The 22095-nt window shown below is 34.1% G+C and overlaps 2 protein-coding genes and 2 long non-coding RNA genes across 4 annotated transcripts; 3 read left to right on the top strand and 1 right to left on the bottom strand.

Moving 5' to 3' along the window:
- The first annotated feature begins 8057 nt into the window (after positions 1-8057).
- Positions 8058-11652, top strand: LOC108482914 (GDP-L-galactose phosphorylase 1-like). Its single transcript, XM_017786020.2, has 7 exons — positions 8058-9613; positions 9723-9844; positions 9928-9987; positions 10108-10350; positions 10431-10616; positions 10718-10966; positions 11075-11652. The coding sequence occupies exons 1-7, from the start codon at positions 9490-9492 to the stop codon at positions 11441-11443; spliced, it is 1353 nt and encodes a 450-aa protein (XP_017641509.1). The 5' UTR covers positions 8058-9489; the 3' UTR covers positions 11444-11652.
- A 1898-nt stretch (positions 11653-13550) lies between these two features.
- On the top strand, positions 13551-14245 carry LOC128294453 (uncharacterized). The gene is made up of 2 exons (XR_008284767.1): positions 13551-13754; positions 13841-14245. It is a non-coding gene; the product is annotated as an uncharacterized LOC128294453 (long non-coding RNA).
- Positions 14246-15079: 834 nt separating this feature from the next.
- Positions 15080-18249, bottom strand: LOC108480342 (endoglucanase 11-like). Its single transcript, XM_017783303.2, has 5 exons — positions 17968-18249; positions 17656-17868; positions 17340-17540; positions 16912-17166; positions 15080-16830 (listed from the first exon to the last, which is right to left on the bottom strand). Exons 1-5 carry the CDS (start codon positions 18202-18204, stop codon positions 16168-16170), a joined length of 1569 nt encoding a protein of 522 aa, XP_017638792.1. The 5' UTR covers positions 18205-18249; the 3' UTR covers positions 15080-16167.
- A 2462-nt stretch (positions 18250-20711) lies between these two features.
- On the top strand, positions 20712-21538 carry LOC128285745 (uncharacterized). The gene is made up of 2 exons (XR_008276305.1): positions 20712-20785; positions 21249-21538. It is a non-coding gene; the product is annotated as an uncharacterized LOC128285745 (long non-coding RNA).
- The last annotated feature ends 557 nt before the right edge of the window (positions 21539-22095 follow it).

The raw sequence follows: 22095 nt of genomic DNA, 5'->3' as shown, positions 1-22095 counted from the left end.
TTCGAAATGGCCTCGCACGCCTACGTGCTAGCCGTGTGTCTCACATGGTCTAATCACACGCTCGTATGTCTGGCCGTGTGGACTCAAAATGAACCTTAAACAACAAGTTTACCATTCCCTGCAAGCTTGGACAATAAGCAACTAAAAAATCATTCATTTAACCAATTCAAAACACGAGCAAACACATTATATCAAAACAATCATCCTAGGTGTCTAACCAATGTACCCTCATTGGTACCTCATTTATATAATCAAAACATATCATTAAAGCATCATTCAAATCCAAATTATAAACTTGCCAAACTTAATCTATTTTGCCTAGTTCATAAGCACTTAAACACTAACTTAAATTCACATGCACATATTTAGATTTGGTTCAACTTATCATGCCATAATTTGGCTTAAAAAACAAATACATGTTTATATATATATACCAAAACAATATTAAACTTATAACCTTATTTACAATCAATCTACAAAATAACTATTATTTAGACACCCTAGGTACATGCCAACACAAAAGATAGATATCACCACATTTAAGTTCGGGACCGTTGTTGGATACTGAATCGACGATCAAATTAAGTACCCAACCTACGCACGGAAAACAAAACCATACGCTGAGTATAAACTTAGTGGTATTTCTATAATCCGAATAATTAAAGATAAGATAATATAATATGCACATATTAATTATAAGCACAATTGAATATTTAAAGCCACATTTATTCATACAATGGCATTAGACATGCAATACTCAATTCATGAATACATCATTATATACCATACTCAATTTTCATCACTTGTTATATAATAGCTTTTCATAATTTGTTCCACATATAATTTAAACAATGGCACTATCCATTCCATATTCACTTCATGAGTATATAACTCATGTATTCCATGTATTTACAATATATTTCACATTCTATTTTCAATTCACTATATCAATTCCATTTCTCATACCATGCTATTTCAATATCAATTATAAAACTTTATTATTTATTTGCCCCTATTAGTACGACTTGGGCTCGGACAGATACACGGATATAACCAAAACACACCAGTTTGGCATCTAGTGCCTCATCGGATAATTCGAAGTAATAGATTAACACCTAGTGTCTCATCGGCTAAACCAAAGTAAATTAGCACCCAATGCCTCATCGAATTAATCCAAAGTAGTAAATTGACACCTAGTGTCTCATCGCCCCGAAGTCGAAGAAATCCCTGAACTCTTCCAATCTTATGGCATGTTATCTATATCCAACTCAGCCCGATACAGTTAATAGGGTTACATTTTTTTTTCAAATATAACCAATATCCAATATCAAATTTTCATATAATCACATTATCACATATATACATATGAATCCAATTCAATTCATATAAATTCAATAAATTTATCACATTCCGAATCAATCCATTTCAATTATAAAACACAATAGTTCTCACCTCCAATACTTACGATTTACAAGAAATCAAAATGCAATAATTTTACATCAATATACTCTTTCCCCTTTTTAGTCGAGGATTCTGGTACGACGTTAGCTACGGAATTAAAACAATTAAAATTCATCAATATAGCACAATTCAATTTCATATTAAATATTTAAATATTGACTCAATATTTGCCTAAATTTCAATTTAGTCCCTAAACCGAGACTAATTTTTATTCTTCACAATTAATCTTATATTTTTACAAAAATTTCACTTTAATCTAAATTTACCTCCCTATTTTCACTTAAACTCCTAAATTTTGAATTTTCCATAATTTAGTCCCTATTACTCAAAATTTACAATTTATTCTACAATTTAATCCTTTTTCACTTCTAATTTAGAAATCTATCAATTTAGTCCCTAATACTAAAATTATTCAACACTAACAACATCTAAAAACTCAATAATTTCTAAAATTTTGACATGGGTTGGGTAGTATTTAATACCGGGATTCCAAAAACATAAAAATTATAAGAAAAAGGGACTAAATTGACTAACCAATTTAACTTGAAAATTTTTGAAGCCCTTAGGTCAAAAATCGCTTCTTTCATTCTTTCTCTTTTCTTTTTTATTTTGATTTTACTTTTGTCTTTCTTTATTTCTTTTACTTATTTACCTATTGGTTTTATTATTATAATATAATATATATACTTAATACTTAAGAGAACTTTAATTATTATAATATATACATATAATAAATTTACAAATATCTTATCTAATGCAATCCCACTAAAGAAACAATGGTAAAATTTCTTCTTTAGTCCCTTTAATTATTCTTTAATCTATAATTCAACTTTCACCCTATATGTAATTTAGTCATTTTACCTATTTACTCTTAATTCATGCAAATTTACCTAACCAAAACCTAATTAACCACACAACTAACTTCGTAAATATTTCTAATAAATATTTACGAGTCTAATTTATGAAAATGAAGTCTCAAAAATACATTTTTCGGCACCCGTAACTATCGAGTCGTTACATCTTGTGTTTATAAATTATTGTAGCATCTTGAGTACTCACTGAACTTGGCTAAGCTCACACTCTTTTGTGTCTATTTTTACAAAGAAATAGCTTTTGTGGAGTGTTTAAGTGGGCAAGTTTGAGATCCAAAAGCAAAGGCATCTCGATTATACATGTGAAATGGTTTTGGTTAATAAGGGATGTCAATATGAGTTTATATTAAGGGATTAGAATTTGGATTTGTTTTGGTTTGTAAATGGACTTTCCATATGGACTGTTTAAGGACTTTTATAACTATTTTGTAGATGTTTAATTGTTTGGATGACTGCTTGAAGTATGTTAGATGAATGCTTAGTTAAATTATTGAATAATATGCATGTGATTTATTGATTTGCGGTTAAAATGGCTTAAATGATATGTTGAGGGCTTGGAAAGATGCAAAATGACCAATGGCAAGGTATGTACCTTTATTGCACTTTAAATTACCTTATATGCAAATTTGTTGTGTTAAGTAAATTGGTTTGAAACTTTAGAAAAGCATGTTAGCTTAGGTGATTGATTTGGATGCCAAAGCATGTTAATGTGTGACCTTTTATGTTTGAGCATGATTAATATGATTTAAGTATGCTATATGATATGTTAGAATAGGGAAAATGGCATGAAACCGTGAATTGGTATGTGCATTTAAGTGTTAAAGTGTTATATGTAAGTGCTGAAATTTTTCTGCAATTTTTCCAGTCGTGTCACGACAAGACCTATAGGATGTCACAACGATGGCTTGATTTCACGATGTGAAAATTGCGTGGTCACGACAAGATTTTCAGAGTGTTTTGGGCATATTTTGAAATTGTTGCAAACAAGTCCAAATTTTTACATAATAGAATTGGAGGCCTTAAACACCAAAAAATGCTTTAAAAATTTACATGACATGGATTTAAAAATTGAATTTCAATATGTTAACTTCAATTTATTAAAATGGTTTATCTAATATTTTGTAAAATTTACGTTTTAGTCCTTAAATTTGGTTTTGAAATTAAGAGTTTCAAAGGTCACTTTAAGTTGAAATTTTCACAAATGGTTTAAAATAGAATGCCCAAGACACTTGTTAGATTACTTTTATGATTTATATGTTTTTCGCCAATGATGTACAAAATGACAATTTTACCTCTACTATAAAATTGCTAATTTGTGTTAATCGAAGCATGATTTAGGCTTGCATGACTAGAAATACTTGATTAAGCATGGTTTGATGGTGTGATGGTTGATTTTATGGTATGTTTGGATTACCAATAAGGAGAGTCACATAAGTGGCTAATGTGATGTTCTGAATTCGAGTCAATTCGTTTCGGCTAGGTTTGGGGCACCACAAAAATTTTATTGCTATAAATATCAGAAACTAACTCGGTTTTCAAAATTTTATTTTTCTGTTGTGCAAAAAAAACTATAACAACCCGTTTTTAGTCAAAACAAAACAGTGGTTTTGGGACAACAAATCTGAGTTCAAAATAATAATTTTATTATTATTTTAATGCCTACAGCATGATAGTATGATTTTATGAAATTTTTGTTAAGAAATTTTATCATTTGAATGCTTAATTTGATAAAAAGGATTAAATCGCATAAAGTGTAAAACTTGTGTTCTATTAGCTAAAGGTGTCTAATAGCTATGAAATATTAAAGTAAAGGTCCTTAAGTATTAATTATCCCATAATTAAGTTAGTGGAAGTTATTGGCCTGGTATAAGTGAAAATTTTGATATTTTTAAAGGCTATAAAAGTAATTGGGTAAATTATGTTATAATTAAATAAAACAAAAACAAAAAATTGAATTCATTCATCTTCCTTAGCCAAAATAAGAAAGAAGAGAAGCCATTGTTAGGGCTTTATAATCGGCCAAGCTTCCTAGCTCAATTGGTGAGTGTATTTTATCCCATTTTTAATGATTTTTATGTTTTTGAGATCGTTACAGCTTAGTCTAGCTAGTCCAGGGACTATTTTTTAAAATTTTTAAAGGTTTAGTTTTTTCCATTGATGAATCTATGTGATTTTTGATGTTTGATGATAGAAAATGCATGCTCGCTGTTAGATAAATAACATTTGTAAAGGGATTTTTGACAAAATTGTCAATTAGAGGTTAAATTGTGAAGTATGAAAATTTGGTGGTTAAATTGTGAAATAAATAGAAAATATGGACTGTTAGGGACCTAATTAAAATTAGGCTAGCATGGGTTTTGGTTGAATTGCATGAATTTGTAATTTTCTGAAATAAGGACTAAATTGTAAATATGTGAAATGTTAGGGGTAAAAATGTAAAAGTACCTTAATGTGTGTTTTTGGATTAAATTGAATAGATATATTATTAAATAAGTTAAATTTGATATTATTTAGATCAAAAAAGGTGAAATACAAATTTAGATCGGGGAAATAACAAGGTTTTGGATTAATAGACTTAATTCGCCGTTTTTACATTTGCGGTAAGTCCGTATGTAATAAGCTTTGTTATAATTGTATTTTAAATGCTTTGATATTGCATAAATTGTGAATACGACATTGCATACTTATTCGACGATGATTCGGCATTGGAAATCCCGGTTGAACCTTAGGAATAGATTATGATACGAATGACATGTCATTAGAGGTTATTATTGTTTTGGGTGCTGATTCATACGTCTTACCGGTGGCTGAGTTATCTAGCATGTGTTGCCAGCAGCACCGTGTAGTTACGTCATGACCGTCAGCTTGTGTGAGCAGACGCGTTGATAGCTCGAGAGTGAGCATTATTGAGATATGATATTGAGATAGCTTCGACTATATATATTGGCACTTAGAGTGTAAGATTCTTGTGTATCCTGTATTATTCCAAATGGTTCAACGGGTATATCGAAGATGTGAAATGGTGAGAATAGATATGTATCAAAATAGGTATGTACAGAAACTGTATATGCATCGAACTTATGAAAGAAGTGAACTCATGGTTAAATAGATGATTAAATACATGTTAAGATTGTGGTTAATTATTTTGTGGTATGTTATATGCATGTTTTGAATGGTAAATTAAATGGTAAGTTTTGCTTATTATCTTCATACGAGCTTACTAAGTTTTTTAGCTTACTTTGTTTATTTTTCGTGTTTTATAGTGAAATCAAAGCTAGCTCAGATTCGGGATTGTCGGAGACTTCATCACACTATCTTACTATCACTTTGGTATTTTTGAACTTAAGTGTTCTAAGTATATGGCATGTATAGGAGTTTGGTTATTTTGGTACATATGTGTTAACTATGAATTTAACCAATTGTAATGGCTTGTAATAGTTAACGTTTTGGTTTTCTACATAGCCATGAGAGTTGGCTTAATTTGGTTGATGTAGTTGTGCATTCATATGTGTATATGACTTTGGTTATGTGTTAAATGATGATATGTGATGCTTGTTGATTATAGGTGGTGTGGATGTCAAATGGTTGATGAATAGAGAATTAATATGCTTGTGAACTTAGGTAAAATAATGCATGTTTAGAAAATGACTATGTTGATGATATGAGAAAGAGAAATTGGTATAAAATTGGATGGTGTGTTGTTAGATTGTATGACTTGTGTGTATTGTGGATGATGGTATAGAATTAGCATGATTTAGGCTTGATTTAGTTGATTTGAATGCCTATATATACTATGTTTTGGTGCCAATTGGGTTGATGTAGGTGTAAGCATGTTTGGGTGGCAAAATGGCTCGATAAATAGCCTATTTTTGTCCACACAAGAGTGTGTCTCAGCCTTGTGTGACACACAGTTATGTTACACTGCCGTGTGTCCCTGGTGTTGAATTAAGAATCAAGTCAGTATGCTCCACATGGCTTAGAACACGGGCATGTGACTTGGTCGTGTGGCATAAGTCAATATACCCTACAAGTTTGGCACGGCCTAGCACACGACCTGGCATACAGGCGTATGTGGCCATATCTTAGGGTACACGAGCTAGCCACACGGGCGTGTGTGTTGGCCATATGACCCAAGTCAAAGAGTTACGCAGTGTTAGACAGGGGCTGGGACACGGCCATGTGATCCTATTTCAAATGTCCACACGACCTGTGACACAGGTGTGTCTTTGGCTGTGTGAGACACACGGCTGGGCTACACGGGCGTGTGTCCCTTGTATTATGGAAAATTTTCTAAGTTTTCCTAAAAAAATTCTCGAGCTATTGGTTTAGTCCCGAACCACTTTTGAAGCATATTTAGGGCCTCGTAGGCAATGTGATTGAGTTTGAATGATGATTGCATGAAATTTGAAAATGTATGTGAAATGAATGTTTGATTGTATTATAAGTCCGGTAATGCTCTGTAACCCTATTCCAGCGTTGAATACGGGTGAGGGGTGTTACAAAAATCATTTTCAAACTGAACTTTTTCTAATAATATAGACAAAAAAATTTACCGGAGTGGAACATAAAAACAACTATTTCGATTTATTAATGGAATGGTGCGCACCAACTGGTGCAACCGAACTGATGAGGAATCGACTACATTAGTTGCCACACCTTAGTCATAGTACACAAGCAGGCAATCACACCAAAACTTGTCTATAGACAACCATAGAATCGTTCCAATCCTGGTGATAGCAAGCAATAAAAACAACAACCCAAGCAATAGAGGTATCAATAGCATTCCAAAAAAGCAAGTTCCTAAAGTACCATCTACTCCAACAAGTCATGACAACAGTTTCGAACAAAGCATTATCATAGAGCAACAATAAAATTTAGAGCCACGCAACTAAGGTTGGAGGAAATGGAACAATCTCAAATAAGGACCACACATTGACAATAAGAGGACACCATAAGAAGATATGATCGACATCCTCAAATCCCCCGTAGCATGCACAAAGTAACAAGATAGCACAACCCCGTTCAGCTAATCGACAATGTGTTGATAAAAAAGCACGTAGACAATACCACAATAACTCTTTAACTTTTGGTACAAGGAGCGAATTCCAAATCCGCAACCAAGGGCCCCTCAACTTGACAACTTAAAGAACTAGCTAAATAATCAAAGGCAAGTCGGTAGCCAAACTTCACTATATAAATACCCTGCTTGTCGTAGTTCCAAATTAACGAGTCAGGAGGCTAGACCAAGTTGACTAGTAGTTGCAAAACACGCCTAACATTGATCTAGACCATCAAGCCCTCAACCAAGTCCTTATCCCACTCTCTATGGTCAGCTTGAAGGAAATCACGCACAACTAAATCCTTTAAGCCGTTGAGGGGTGTTGAAGTAACAAAGAAATTAGAATCGTCAACAAACGACAAATCATTGTAGACTGATAGCCGATAGTCATCTCCAAATCACCACCTAGTACTTTCAAAAGCAAGAGTTTAACCGCACAACTATTTTTCCACACAAATAAGGGGTTATCTCCCTTAGAAGAAGCTAAGAACTCATCCCACAAAAAAAATCTAGTTTTGAAGAGTCTACTAAGAAAAGAATCTAGGTTGGAGAGAATACTCCACCCTTGCTTACCAAGAATTGCTAAATTGAAGCAATGTGAGTTTCGAAAATCCATGTTGTCGAATTTCTTTCCCACACAAAGCTTACCCGAAAAAGCCCAATAAAATCGTGTAGAGTTACTGGAATTTGAGATCGCCTTTAACAAGAGTTCATCAACTTTTGGAGATTGTCACAAATGTTGAGCAAAAGCATAAAAAGGCTCATGCAATAAACCGGTAATGCTTGGGCCACAGTCCTAATCACTACCTCCTTTCCAAGCCGCAAAAGGAGCCGATTCTTCCAACTAAAAATTTATTTCTCATAAAAATTTTAGGGGATATAAAGTGGATATTTTTCAAATGAATTTTTTATAAACTTTACGTGTTCCCCTTCAATTTTCTGTTGTATTCTTTTCCGCCTGCCGCTATAGTGGATTGGTTTGTGGTTTTAAAATTAGATTCCCAACAAATTGGGATTTGATTACAATTCTATCTTTAATTTTTCTTACATCATTTTCTTTTCTTTTTGTTATTATTTTATAATTAAGTGAGCAAATCCAATTTAAATCCTTGAACGAGTCTACCACTGCAGAGCCACCCTAGAGTCCTTCCGCGCCCCGTCCGTACGGCCCGACTGGGGTTCCAACCTCGGAGCTCACCATCTCCGGCAACGTCCTCTACTCCCCCTTTTGAGGCTCGTATCGTACGGATGAAGTAGAAAAAAGAAATTAAGAAAAAAAAAAATCATCAACAAGGAGAAGCATATTTATTGTCTTTCTCTCCCTTTCGTTTTCATAGTTCTGTGTCAAGTGCTTGTCTTTGAGCCAAAAAAAAAAAAAAAAAAAAGGCTAACTCAGAAGAAGGCACGAGGGCCACCAGCTTTCTTTACTTAACTACTACCTATTTCTTACAACTGTTGCCTGCAATCCTTCCAAAAACCCAACTTCTCCTTCACTCCCCTCTTATCTATATATCTCCTTTTCTTCTTCTTCTTCCTCTCCTCACCAAAGAAATCACAATTTAGCTTCTAACTTTGCCTTTTTTTTTCTTTTCATCTGCAAATCTGGTCCTTTTTTTCTGATGCTGGAGAGTTTGGGTATTAGATTTAAATTAGTTTGAAGGGCTTTCGAGTTCTGGGTTTTCCATTTTGGGGTAACACCCAGGTTAGACAAATTGTGGACATCACGGCTATACACAGAGTTTACCGGCCTCTTCTTATTCATGCCCGGTCTGTACGACGTAAGAGTTGTGTGATCGAGAGGAACCCTGCGCCGCACGGCGGGCGTGGAGCTTTGCCTTCTGAAGGCGGTAGTCCTTCCGATCTCCTCTTCCTTGCTGGCGGCGGTGTTGTCTTTTAGAGTTTCAGTAGTTGATATAGGTAGCTTTTAGTATTAAAAAAAAAAAAGAAAAAAAATTTACTATCGAAGAAGCTTATTTAGATCGCTCGTAAGAATAATTTGGTGCTGGTGGTGGTGTTTTTCGTAGTCGACGTTGTTGTTCTTTGTGGGTTTTCATTTTATTTGAATTTTTATTGGACAAAGAAAGAAGTTGTAGCAAGATGATGCTCAGGATTAAGAGGGTTCCGACTGTTGTTTCGAATTACCAGAAGGATGAGACTGAAGAGACTGCTCGCCGCAGCAGTGGGTGTGGAAAGAATTGCCTTAGAAGCTGCTGCATACCAGGTGTTCGTTAAATTTACTTTGTAACCTTGTTTGTTTGAATAGATTGTGTGTGTTTGTGTGTGTGTTTTGTAGAGATGAAGTTTAACTGGAACTGGGTTTTGGTTTATAGGAGCGAAGCTTCCTTTATATGCTTTCAGGAAACTGAACAATATTGAGAGTGAAAAAGTTGTGCTTGGAATTGAGAACAAAGAACCCCCTGTTGCTTTTCTTGACTCGCTCATTCTTGGGGAGGTAAAAATTTTCTAATATGCTTGTCTTGATTATGATTAAGATCATTGTCATGGCTGATGATTGTTAACATGGTTTTATGGTAGTGGGAAGATCGGTTGCAAAGAGGGCTCTTTCGCTATGATGTTACTGCCTGTGAAACCAAGGTCTCGTTTGGCCCCTTTTCTATTCCCTTGCTTCAATTGTTTACCTGCAAATAAGCAGAAATCTTATGGTTAATTGAGTTGTTAGTACCATCAAAGTATTGTACGTTTATCATTGTTTAGGTGATTCCTGGTGAATATGGCTTCGTTGCCCAGCTGAATGAGGGTCGCCACCTTAAGAAGAGGCCAACTGAGTTCCGTGTTGATAAGGTTCTCCAGCCCTTCGATGGGAACAAGTTCAACTTCACCAAGGTCGGGCAAGAGGAGGTTCTCTTCCAGTTTGAAGCAAGTGAAGATGGTGAAGTTCAGTTCTACCCAAGTGCTCCCATTGATGCTGAGAATTCTCCAAGTGTTGTTGCCATAAATGTATGTAACGCTACTAGAATAACTATCTGAGCAAGAGTGTTAACTTGTAAAAATAACGTTGTTCACATACAATATGACAGGTCAGTCCTATTGAATATGGACACGTGCTGTTGATTCCTCGAATCCTTGAATGCTTGCCCCAGCGGATCGACCGTGAGAGCTTCTTGCTTGCACTTTATATGGCAGCTGAAGCTGGGAATCCATATTTCAGATTGGGTTATAACAGCTTGGGTGCATTTGCTACAATCAATCACCTTCACTTCCAGGTACTAACCTCTCAATTTGGTACTTAATGTACTTTGTGCCACTAAGATACATCTATCTGTTAGATATGGTTTAGACGACTTAACTATTCCAATTGTTACAGGCTTACTACTTGGCTGTGCCCTTTCCCATTGAGAAAGCTCCAACGAAGAAGATAACCACTTTGAATGATGAAGTGATAATCTCAGAGCTTTTGAACTATCCGGTCAGGGGTCTTGTCTTTGAGGGTGGTAACACTCTTCAGGCCTTGTCTGACACAGTCTCTGATGCCTGCATTTGCCTTCAAGAGAACAACATACCATATAATGTCCTCATCTCCGATTGTGGAAAGCGGATCTTTCTCCTTCCACAGGTAATAAGCTTAAGTATAATTTATGCTTCTTGGCTATCTCCATGATGCTGCTAGTTGATGCTGCTAGTTCTTACAATTGGTTTTGCAAAATTTCAACTGAACTAACAGTGTTATGCTGAGAAACAAGCTCTCGGGGAAGTGAGTCCGGAGCTTTTGGACACCCAGGTGAACCCAGCTGTGTGGGAAATTAGTGGGCATATGGTGTTAAAAAGGAGGAAGGACTATGATGAGGCGTCTGATGAAAATGCTTGGAGGCTCCTGGCTGAGGTTTCTCTCTCTGATGAGAGGTTCCGGGAAGTGAATGCACTCATCTTTGAAGTCATTGCCAGTGGCGAAGATGGCATTGAACATGATGCTAAGAGTCTGCCTAAGGAGCCCGATCCTAAAGCTGAATCCACTGAAGAAGAAAGCACCATCACCAAAACCTCCCACCGCGCTATGGTGGGTGGGACACAAGAATGCGTTGTTCTGCAGTAGGAACTGGCATTCCACAAACAGAACCATGTTTCTTCCATGTTATAGTTTCTACTAAGCCCGTTTGGCATGTATGATTGTGTATGGCAGTGGTAGCCTAAATAAAGCAAACGTAGTTTGCGGTGGTGTAAGTTTATCATTAAACCTTGGACTTGTTGATTTGATGATGTATTATGATTGGATGATGTAAAATACCAAATAATGTTTGTGTATTTTGAGCTGTCACGTATATTTCTTTTTGTGCTGGTGTCTAGGTCACTGCTTCCCCTAATCCAAAATATAGTTGAAAGTTTGATGGTCAAATGATTTTTTTTTAAAAAGTTGAAAGTTAAATTTAATTTTAAAAAATAAAGATTAAATTGACAAAAGATATAATCTTAAAAGATTAAAATCCACAAACATTATGGCAGTAATAAAAAATATGTTTGGATGTATTTGCATCACATGTTTTTGATAGAGCCTCTTATCCTGGATCAAAAATTTTATGGCTCTCATTGACTTATGGACAGTCAAGGACTTGCAGTATAGATGAAAAGAATATAAGATGCCCATTAATCTTCCATCATCCTTATTATTTTTTTATAATTTGTTAATAAAATTCAATTCAATTCATTCATATCTTAAAATTATATAAAGAAAATCGTAAAACCAATAGAATATTTAACATTACTTTTTGTTTGTATTTAACAAATTTTTTTTGGAAATTTTAAAAGACCTTTTATTTTAAATAAAAATTTTAATAATAGAAATTCTTTAGCTTCGAATTTGAGGCTTTGGGTAATCAAGAAGTTGTCTATAGTTTTGAAGTGTTTTAACATAATCTAAACTCTTAAATTAAGAAAATGATGCACGTCATTGCGATGCTTACTCTAGGTAGAGTTTGGGTTAATGAGTTGTATAATGGAATTAGGTGTTTGAGAGATGATGCAGCCACATAATTGTGATGTCCTTTCCATCTATTTTTTTTTCTTCATTTTGGATTAATCTGACTTTGGTGTAACGTCAATTCACCAAATATTTTTATTTCACCAACTTATCTTTCATCTTCCTTCTATATATATAACTACCCCAAATATTTGCGATTATTTTTTTTTAGGCTTAATGCACTCACTATTTTTATTTTCTTATTTTGATATTTAATTTTTTTATTTCAATTTTATACTTAAAAGTATATTTTCATTATATTTTTAGTTTATTTTTACAGACTTTGAAACATATATTATAACAAATCACAAAGCTTCACATGACATTTTTATGTCAAAAATAAATATTTTCTTTTATTTAATCTATGAACACATTAAAATATAAAATATAAAATTTTAAAAATACAATAATTACAAATAAATTAGTTGTATTATTACATAAAATTTAAAACTTGAATAAAAATAAAATAGTAAAAAAAGAAATTTAAAAAACAAGTTTAAATTTTTTTATAAAACTATAAAATATATAATATTAGAGAGGTATGTCAATTTCAATTTTTTAATTACTTGAAATTTAAATAAATTTTTATTTATTATAACATTTTTCAATTTTTATATATTATTTTAAATTTTAAAATTTATAATTATATATGTTTTTTACATTTTAGTCAATATAATATATATAATATTAAAAACATGTAATATATTCTAATGGTACCATGTGACAGGTCAATACCAATTAATATTGGTCAATAGCCCGTCAATTTCAATCAACCAAAATCTTTTTGACTTTGATCGATTATTGACCAATATTAACTGTGTGTTGATTAGAGTTCATTGATATTGATTAGTATTGACCAGTCACGTGGCATTATTAAAATACACATGTCATTTATTATTTTCTAATATTATATATATTATATTGATTAAAATTATAAAAATCATAGATAATATATAAAATAATTTAAATTTTTTATAAAATTTTAAACCATATAATTATAAATTTTAAAAGTCAAATTAATATATAAAAATTAAAAAATATTTAAGATAAAATAAAGTCAAGAATTAAATTCTCGACCACTAATTAAAGAAGATACGTTTACTATCCCTAACTCCAATAATTTATGAAGAAATTTTTTTAATAGATGAAATAAAATTAGATTTTATATTGGACCTCCCTTAGGGCTTAGGCCTCAACCAAGTCCAGTTTTTCTTTCATTTATTCATGTTGTTCTATAAAGTTTGCTTCTTTATGAAAAGAAATGAAAAAACCCTTCCTTAATCCTTGTTCCTTCCCTCTCGACCGCCGCCACTCACTCTTTGCTCCATCGCCTGATTTCTGCTTCGCGGGCGTTGCCATTGTGTCCAATTACAACAGATTCCATCAACAAGTACATTTGTCTATTTTTCTTTGCTATTGTTCTGCTTGGAACGTGCTTGAAGTTCTTACCCTTCCTCATATTTTTCATGTACCCAGATTAGCAAATTTGGTGAATGAGGAAAGTAAAATCATTCGAGAATCTGGGTTGTGGAATTCTTACAGTGTTGTGGTTGATTTCAATTAAGTTTTTGTTAACTAAAATGTTTGGTTTCTTTTTTACTCCTTAAAAGACATGGAAGAAGTATCTACATATGAATCGAGGGTAGCCTTTTTTGTGTGCTTTGGTTCTTATAATTGTATTTGACATCAAAATCTTGCCCGATTAATTGTTTGTAATGAAAATTGTCCCTGTTCTAGTGCAAGGAATGTTAGTCCTTTAGGATTCTACATTGATTTATTATGATTATTATTGTTATTTTTTCTGGTTTACTTTGTTAGTGTTCATGGTTCTACTCTAATCAGCTTGCTTCTGAATTTTATAACATTCTCATTTTGATAAAATACTTGTTTCGGATCTTGTTTTGAGTTTTTCCACCATTCTTTTTGATGCTTTGATGCTTTAAGCTTATTGGCAAAAATGGTGATTCAAATTTGGTGTAACAAAAAGTTAACTTAATAGTACTAATACATAGGAAAGCTGGATCTACCTCATGTGCCTAGCAGTATCCTTAGCTAAATTGAAACTAATGTTGTTGAGGTATTTCACTGCCATTTGTGAATCATATTCATTACTTGTTCTGCATATTACATACTGGTTACCAACTGATTCAATGCTGGTTATTCTGGCCTCCAAGGTATTTCAGGGATGACAATTTTTCAGTGTTCTTTCTGACAAGGTATTTCAGGCAGCCAGCATAGACTCCAAGCTTGCTCGCGGAATGTTCAGTGACTTGGGATCAAACCAATCCTCTAGCGGTCTTTCGGACTAGGGCAACAAGTGATCCTATACATGAAAAGCAAATTTTTGTCACTATTGGGATCAGTGGATCGAGTGGATCGTTTGTGTGTGTGAGAGCAAATCATTGAGACCATTTGAAGTCTAAAGATTGCTTCATAATGAGTTCGATCCGCCCTTATGAACTCAAGAGTAATACTCTTGAGGACTGCTTGACTTTGTTTAAAAAATGAGTTTTAATGAGGCAATGAGAGACAACATCTAATCTTATGAGAATCGGAAAGGACTTGTACAAAAGTGCAAATTTTTCTTTTGTCAGTGAGAATATTGGGAAGCATTTTGTTTCAAAAAACTGATAAATCTGATTGTCTTTCTATAAGAGATAGTGCAATATGGAGGCTTGAGCAAAGTGAAAATTATATTTTACCATGTTTCAAGTCTCCATATTTCACTATCTCTTATCCCTTATGAAGACACGTTCAGATTCATCAATTTTCTAAAGCGGTAGGCTTCTCAATGTTCTTACTGCCAAAGGAATACATTTACACTTATGTACAATTTCTTCCCCAATTCTCATGAGATTCAGATGCCGTCCCTCATTACCATCATTAAAAGCCCATTTTTTAAAAGCAGTCTTCAAGGAGACCTTGCAGTTCATAAGGGTGAATTGAACTTATTATGAGGCAACCTTCAAAACTTCAAGTGATCACAATGATTTTGCTCACACAATCAATCCATTTATCCCAATAGTGATAGAAACTTGCAGTTTTAATGATTTCTAAGAGCTTGAAGATGGCCAATGATACCAGGGACTAAAAACGTGCAGAGAAAATAAGCAATGGAGCTGAAAATATGCTATAGGAACCTCCTTTGGTACACAATAAACCAATGGTAGCTTCTTGAAACCACACCATTTTGCTGTTTTAATGTGCAATATAATTGAAATTTTGGAAATAAGTACTTGAGCCACTATTTTTTACCAGTTTGGTTAGATAAGTAAATTTTTGGATCTTGTACCACAAAGCCTTTCAATCTTCACTACAAGCAGATGATTGTGGTGAGGGTGTTGTAAGATTCTAATTGTTTATTTATTTTCTCCTTTTGTACAACAATATATATAGATGTAGTTCCAACAAATAAAAAATAAGACCCTCAAATGCTTTCGGGCTTTGTTGACTTACTGTACTTACCCTTAATAATGATCAGAAACATTATTGGTAGGTGTAGAGCTAACAACATACATCCAAATCCACAAGTACAACCAAATCAAATCTTGAATGTACCTACAATCATTACATGGCGATTGATTGCATCCTTAAGATCGTATGAAATGGAGATTCGATTTCAGATATTAGATTTAGACAAAACTTAAGAATGCCCCCCATGAATGTATTGGAGAAGAAAAATCACATAAATTCACAAATATTGAGCTATAAGAAAATGGAAGAAAAAAACATTTATTTCTGTTCCTATTCCTGTATATATATGATTGAATGCATGATGTTAGGCCGGTTTTTCGTTTAAGGGTTTAGCTAGAAGCAAGTAAAGGAGTATTCAAATATCCATCTTCTTCTTCTACACCATGCAACTTAGCCAAAACCCCAACAAGGCTTGCTGTATTATAGGTACAAGCCTCAGTTTGCATGAAATTTTTCCTATCATCACAAAATCGGTCCATCTGATCTGGCCCTCCAACCAGGGCCCCAACAACAACATTAGGGTTTGGATCATTTCTTGGATACCAATAATCATACCCCTGAGTGCACCCTATAAATCCCTTGTTCTCTTTATAAGATTCAATTGATGCTCCTCTATGGTGCATCCTTTGAGGGTACCTTGAACCATACCCAACCAAGTAACTCATGCCCATTGGATTAGCTCCCAGGATGTAATCAGCCTGTGATCTTGCAAACAAGAGGACTTCTTCCGGACCAACTTTGCCGCGGTCGCATCTCAGCCGTTGATTTGACGCTCGAAGATAATCGGAATAAACTGTGAGAAGAAATGCTGCATTCGTTACATATTGCATGTTGTTCCATTGTCGGATGTACAATAGACCTGCTGGGGTGCGGTTCACATTGCTCCCATTGTTCTTGTTAAGGCAAGCACACAAATAATACTCAGCCTTTGAACGATACTGTTCGAATACGAGCTTGAACCCCATCTCCCTATGATTTTCTTCCGTCAACAACTGCATAAGCATAATGAAATTATAATGAACTCAATCTTAAACGTATGTACATGATCCTAAATGTGTATAAAATAGTTGTACCATTGAAGCAATGATCTGAAGAGCAGGAAACTTGACATCCCAGCTGAACTCAGTGATGGCCCAAGTGATCCCACCAAATTCATTTGCCTTCTCCAAAGCATACCTCAAATAATCCTCCTTGTCGGTGGCCTTGTATAGCCAGAAAGCTGCCCACAACAGCTCATCTTTGAACCCACTCACCGACGGATAGTACCCTTTCACCACCCTAACACTTTCATCATACTTCCCTCTAAACTTATCTCCAAACTCAAACAACTGCCCATAATTTAATTCAGGAAAAGAGGGGAAAGAACCCATGTTTTATATATTAACAAGCAAAAAAAAAAAAAAAAAGGTTAATGTTTTTGGTTAATAGTATACCTACTAAATACAATATATGTTATATGTCATAAATATGGCAACGTCATTAAGGTTTAGATAGTTTTTACCTGTTCTGCATGTTGCAGTAGTAGGTGAGAGTAATGTGGATTTGTTTTCCTAAACACAATGGAGGCAGCCGCCATTGCAGCTGCCGTCTCACCGGCAACTTCTGATCCTGGATTCTTCTCATCCACCTTGTAGGCTTGCCGGGATGTTGTCATGTCCTCCGGTCGCTGCCAACAGTAATGATCGGTGTCACCATCTCCCACCTAATTAAAACTCATTGAATATGTCAAAATAAAATTATCGTCAACTCATCCAAGAAAGAAAAAAAGAAAAAGAAAAAGAAAAACAAAGGTGGTTTAGTATATTTTGGTTTCATACCTCAACCCATAAGACATTTGGGTGAGTATGAGCTTTGATGAAATAATCAGTTCCCCATTTGATGGCTTCGAGAGCGTGAGTATACTCTCCGGCACTGGAGATTTCATCTCCATATTCAATGACACCCCATGAGAGCATGGTAATGGTGAAAGCCATTGGCAAACCGAATTTCACATTGTCTCCGGCGTCATAGTACCCTCCCACCAAGTCCACCTGTTCATACAAATTAGAAATACATATATCAAACATCACAATATATATGAATGACTTCATGAACATGTTGTAGGTATAAGGCTGAAATGGAGGAGTTACCCCTTGCTCAAGGCCATCGGTGAGGCCAGAATGGTGGCGCCAGGTGACTCTTTGGTTGTAGGGTAAGCGGCCGGAGCGTTGGGATTCGAAGTAAAGGAGGCTTTTGGAGAGGGCTTTGCCATAGTTGAAAGATTGAGTTAAAGGCAAAATGGCCAAGGAAGATAAGAAAAGAATCACGCACCAATGCTGAAGAAACTTGTTTTGACTTAAACTGAAGCATCGCCTTTTATCCTCCATTGGAGCTTCTTCCAAGTTCTCTCCCTTTGCCTGCCTTCCTTTCTTTCATTTTTCTCCTGTTGTATATGTGTGTATATATATAGACATGGTTGCTAGTTAATAAATATGGTAATAAAATTAATCATGGGCTCATAAATTTATGGGCTTTTTTACCTATATAATATAAAATAAAATAAAAAATTGAAATAACATGTTTCAAAAATTATGTACTAAAATAGTACATTCAAAGAGCTGGAGGGTGGTGCATACATTCTAAGATTCTAATAGAATTTGCATGAAAACAAAAAATAAAAAATAAAAAATAAAAAAATGGTGGAGGCAGTTTAATAGACGGCACAAATCACTGTCATAGATGGGACAGCGCAACGGGTCACGCCTAGGAAAGAGGCGACACCCAATGGTCACGCCTTAGGCACAAGCAGCACCCACTGGTCACGCCTTTGGCAGAGGCAGCACCATCAGTCATGCCATCTCCATAGGTAGCACCGGCCTGCGGTGTCAGGCGATGGGACGGGTCATGGCTTTAGCCATTGAGTTTTGTGTTTGGGGACCTTATAATGGTCCCTAATGCCCTATTTTTGGCCGGAAGAGAGAAAGTTTTTGAATAAAAGAAAAGAAGAAGAAGAAGGTGAAAGAGAGAGCGGGAAGGAAAGGGAAAAAGAAAGAAAAAAAGAGAAGCAGAATAAAAAGGTTTTTTTAACCTATATAATATAAAATTTAAAAAAAAGATATTGAAATAGCATGTTTCAAAAATTATGTACCAAAATGGTATATTCAAAGAAGTTGAGGGTGGTGCATAGGTGGCACCACCCTAGGATTCTGACAAAATTCAATTAAAAAAATAATAATAATATTTTAGTAGTGGTGCCAAAGTGATAGGCGGCACCACTTTGTCCAGCCAAAGTGATAGGCGACACTACTTAGTCCATTCTGGTGTATACACGGTATAAGAGAAGAAAGAAAAGGTATTATTATTTTCATTGTTATTTTCAAATAGAGTAAATTATGTTAAGAAAAATTTATTTTGTTAGTATTATATAGTTTGTTTAGTGTTATTTTTATGTTTTGTTCTAAATTTATTTTGTTTATTGTGATTTGTTAGTAAGTTTTGTGTTTAGATTAATTACGTGTTTATTGTGAATGTTATGTTTTAAATTTTTTAATATATTTAAAAGTTTTTATGTTAGTAACTATTATAAGTAATTGTTAGTTAGTGATAACAATAGGAAAAAATAGATAAATACGGAAAATATTTCTGTCATAGATATTGTTAGAAATGGCAATAAATTTGATATTGTTATGTTTATGCTGTTCGAAATTGTTTGGAGAATTTTTGTTTATTTTTTAACAACTTGAGTATTGAAGATGGATAATGAGTTTTTCGTATGCGTTTATTCGATGAAACCATCTTGACAACAACTGTTGGATGTATATTTGAATGTCGTCAACAAATAGCAATGAGATTTGAGATTTAAGAGAAATGTCTTGTTCAACGATATGAAGAAAAGGATTAGAGCAAAAATGGTTAGACGTTGTGGGAGAAGGATTTCAAAACTTTTCTACAAGTTTCCAGTTTCGATAGATCCCATCATATTCATCGAAATGAAACTTGTAGACGATGAAGACATGGAGACAATTATCACTCTTTATTGTAGGAATTGGAGTGATCAAAATGCACCGATTCACTTATTTGCTAAATTAGCTGGTGTGGAGCCAACTGAAGATCTCATTGCATATGGTGAAGAACATAGAGTTCAAGAACTGTGTATAATGGCTCCAATATCGTGTGTTGATAGTGAATTGACTATATGCGGGATTGATATCGATCTTAATGTTGCACCTGATATTGATGTGGTTGGTGATGATGGATAAGATAGTTGTAATCCTTGTGATCAAGAGGTCGATAGTGACAATGATCCCGATATGGACGACGTCCCTGATGATATTGACGACGAAGACATGAATGACGATGGAAACATTAACGCATCTTTAGTCGGGAACTAGATTCGACGTATTGTGATACACAATAATCTTGGGCCACACATGTCGCTCATAGACTTCGATGTGGTGCACGTAGCCGAGTTCCCAGAGTACCTTGAAATACTACCTGCTCACCAGCTTGTAATATCCTAAATTAGGGCTTAATCGGAATAGTGGTTTCGTGACCACAAATCCGAGATAGAAATAATTATTTTACAATGATTTTGATGTTTATGATATGATTGCATGATTGTGTGAAAATTTCGTGATGAAATTCTATGCCTAAAGTGCTTAAATTGAAAGTAGGGACTAAATCGAATAAGTTGCAAAACTTGCATTCTAGAAGTTTTTAGTATGAAATTGTTTTGGAATATTAATGAGGAGGTCTTAAATAGCAATTTTACCAATTTTAAGTTCATGGACAAAATTAGGACATGGAAGGAATTTTTGGAAAGTTTAGTAGTAAGGGTATTTTGGTCATTTAGTTATTAAAATGAATTAAAAACAAAATTAAAAGCCAATTTTGTCCATCTTCTTCATTAGGCCGAAATTTCAAGGGTTCTCCATAGCTAAGGTTTGTTTCAAGCTTCCAAGCTCCATAGTAAGTGATTCCAAGCCCGCTTTTAATGATTTTTATGTTTTGAGATCCCTAAACTCGATAAAGCTTATGTTAGCAATAATTTAACCTAGGGTTTATATTTGGAAAAATACCCATAGGTGAAATTTGTGTATTTTGATGTTTTATGGATAGAATATGAAGTTTTAAATTATGTTAGACAACTTGTACTACTCGATTTTAAGCAAAAGCGAGTAAAAGGGCTTAATCGGTAAAAATACCTAATAGTCACAAGTACATGTTAGAGTGAGAATTTGATGTTGCCATAGAAGAGAAAAGTGATCAGCATGTTGTAAAACATAAGAATAAGGAATAAAGTTTAATCCAGAGCCTAGGGAAAAAATGTAAATATGCAAAAGTTTAGGGTAAAATTGTAATTTTTCCAAAATTTGAGTTAAGGATTAATTTGATAATGTGAGTATTAAATAAGCTAAATGTGTTATTTTAGATCAAGAAAAACGTGGAATCGACCTCAATCGAGGAAAAGAAAAGATTGTGGACTAAATTGCAAAATCTTTGTATTTTGGTACCAAGTTTTGGACAAGCCAGCTCAGGAGTCGGGATAGGTCGAAGGCTCAGTCACACTATCCAGAAGACTTTTGGTAAATGGCTTGTAAATTTAAGTATGGCATGTATAGCAATATACCCATTTTGTGTCAATGATCTTATGGTATGGTTGTGAAATGGTTGAGGAAATGCTTGATAATGATAAATTATGAAAATGGTTAGTTTAGATTATGTTTGATGTTAAGAAAAACTATTAAGATACTTAGTGCATAAAAACTCATAAAAAGGATGAAATTTACCATAAACAGAATACCGCAGCAACACTAATGCGAGTTTGAAAATTTACTAAAAATCATAGAAATTGAATTTAGTGGTAAACTATATATCAAATTGAAGCTTATTATGTCTAGTTTCACATGAAACAAATGAAACAAGTAAAGGAAGTATATGTTAGAAGATATTTGAATTTTAGTGAAACAGAGTCATAGCAATTTCTGAATCCCCTGTTCCTACTTTAGAAATTCACCATAAATTGTAAATATATAATTAGGTGGTGTATTTTATATCCTCAGAATCCTTATTGAGTCTAGTTTTATTAGAAATAAACCTCATAGTCATATGAATTTTTTACAGAGAGAAATGTGGTTCGTAGTAAACAGAGGTCAGACCAGTCGAGTCCTGAAACAGGGGTAACTTTAACTAATAAACTGTACTAATTGGCCCAACAAAAAATTCTAGAAAACAATTAGTAGATAGGTATATGAGTCTAGATTCAGGGAAAATTTACG

Source organism: Gossypium arboreum, chromosome 1, assembly GCF_025698485.1.
Source record: "Gossypium arboreum isolate Shixiya-1 chromosome 1, ASM2569848v2, whole genome shotgun sequence".
In the NCBI taxonomy this organism is placed as follows: domain Eukaryota; kingdom Viridiplantae; phylum Streptophyta; class Magnoliopsida; order Malvales; family Malvaceae; genus Gossypium; species Gossypium arboreum.
Note: the sequence above shows the minus strand (reverse complement) of the source record. Positions and strands in the feature narration are given on the sequence as shown.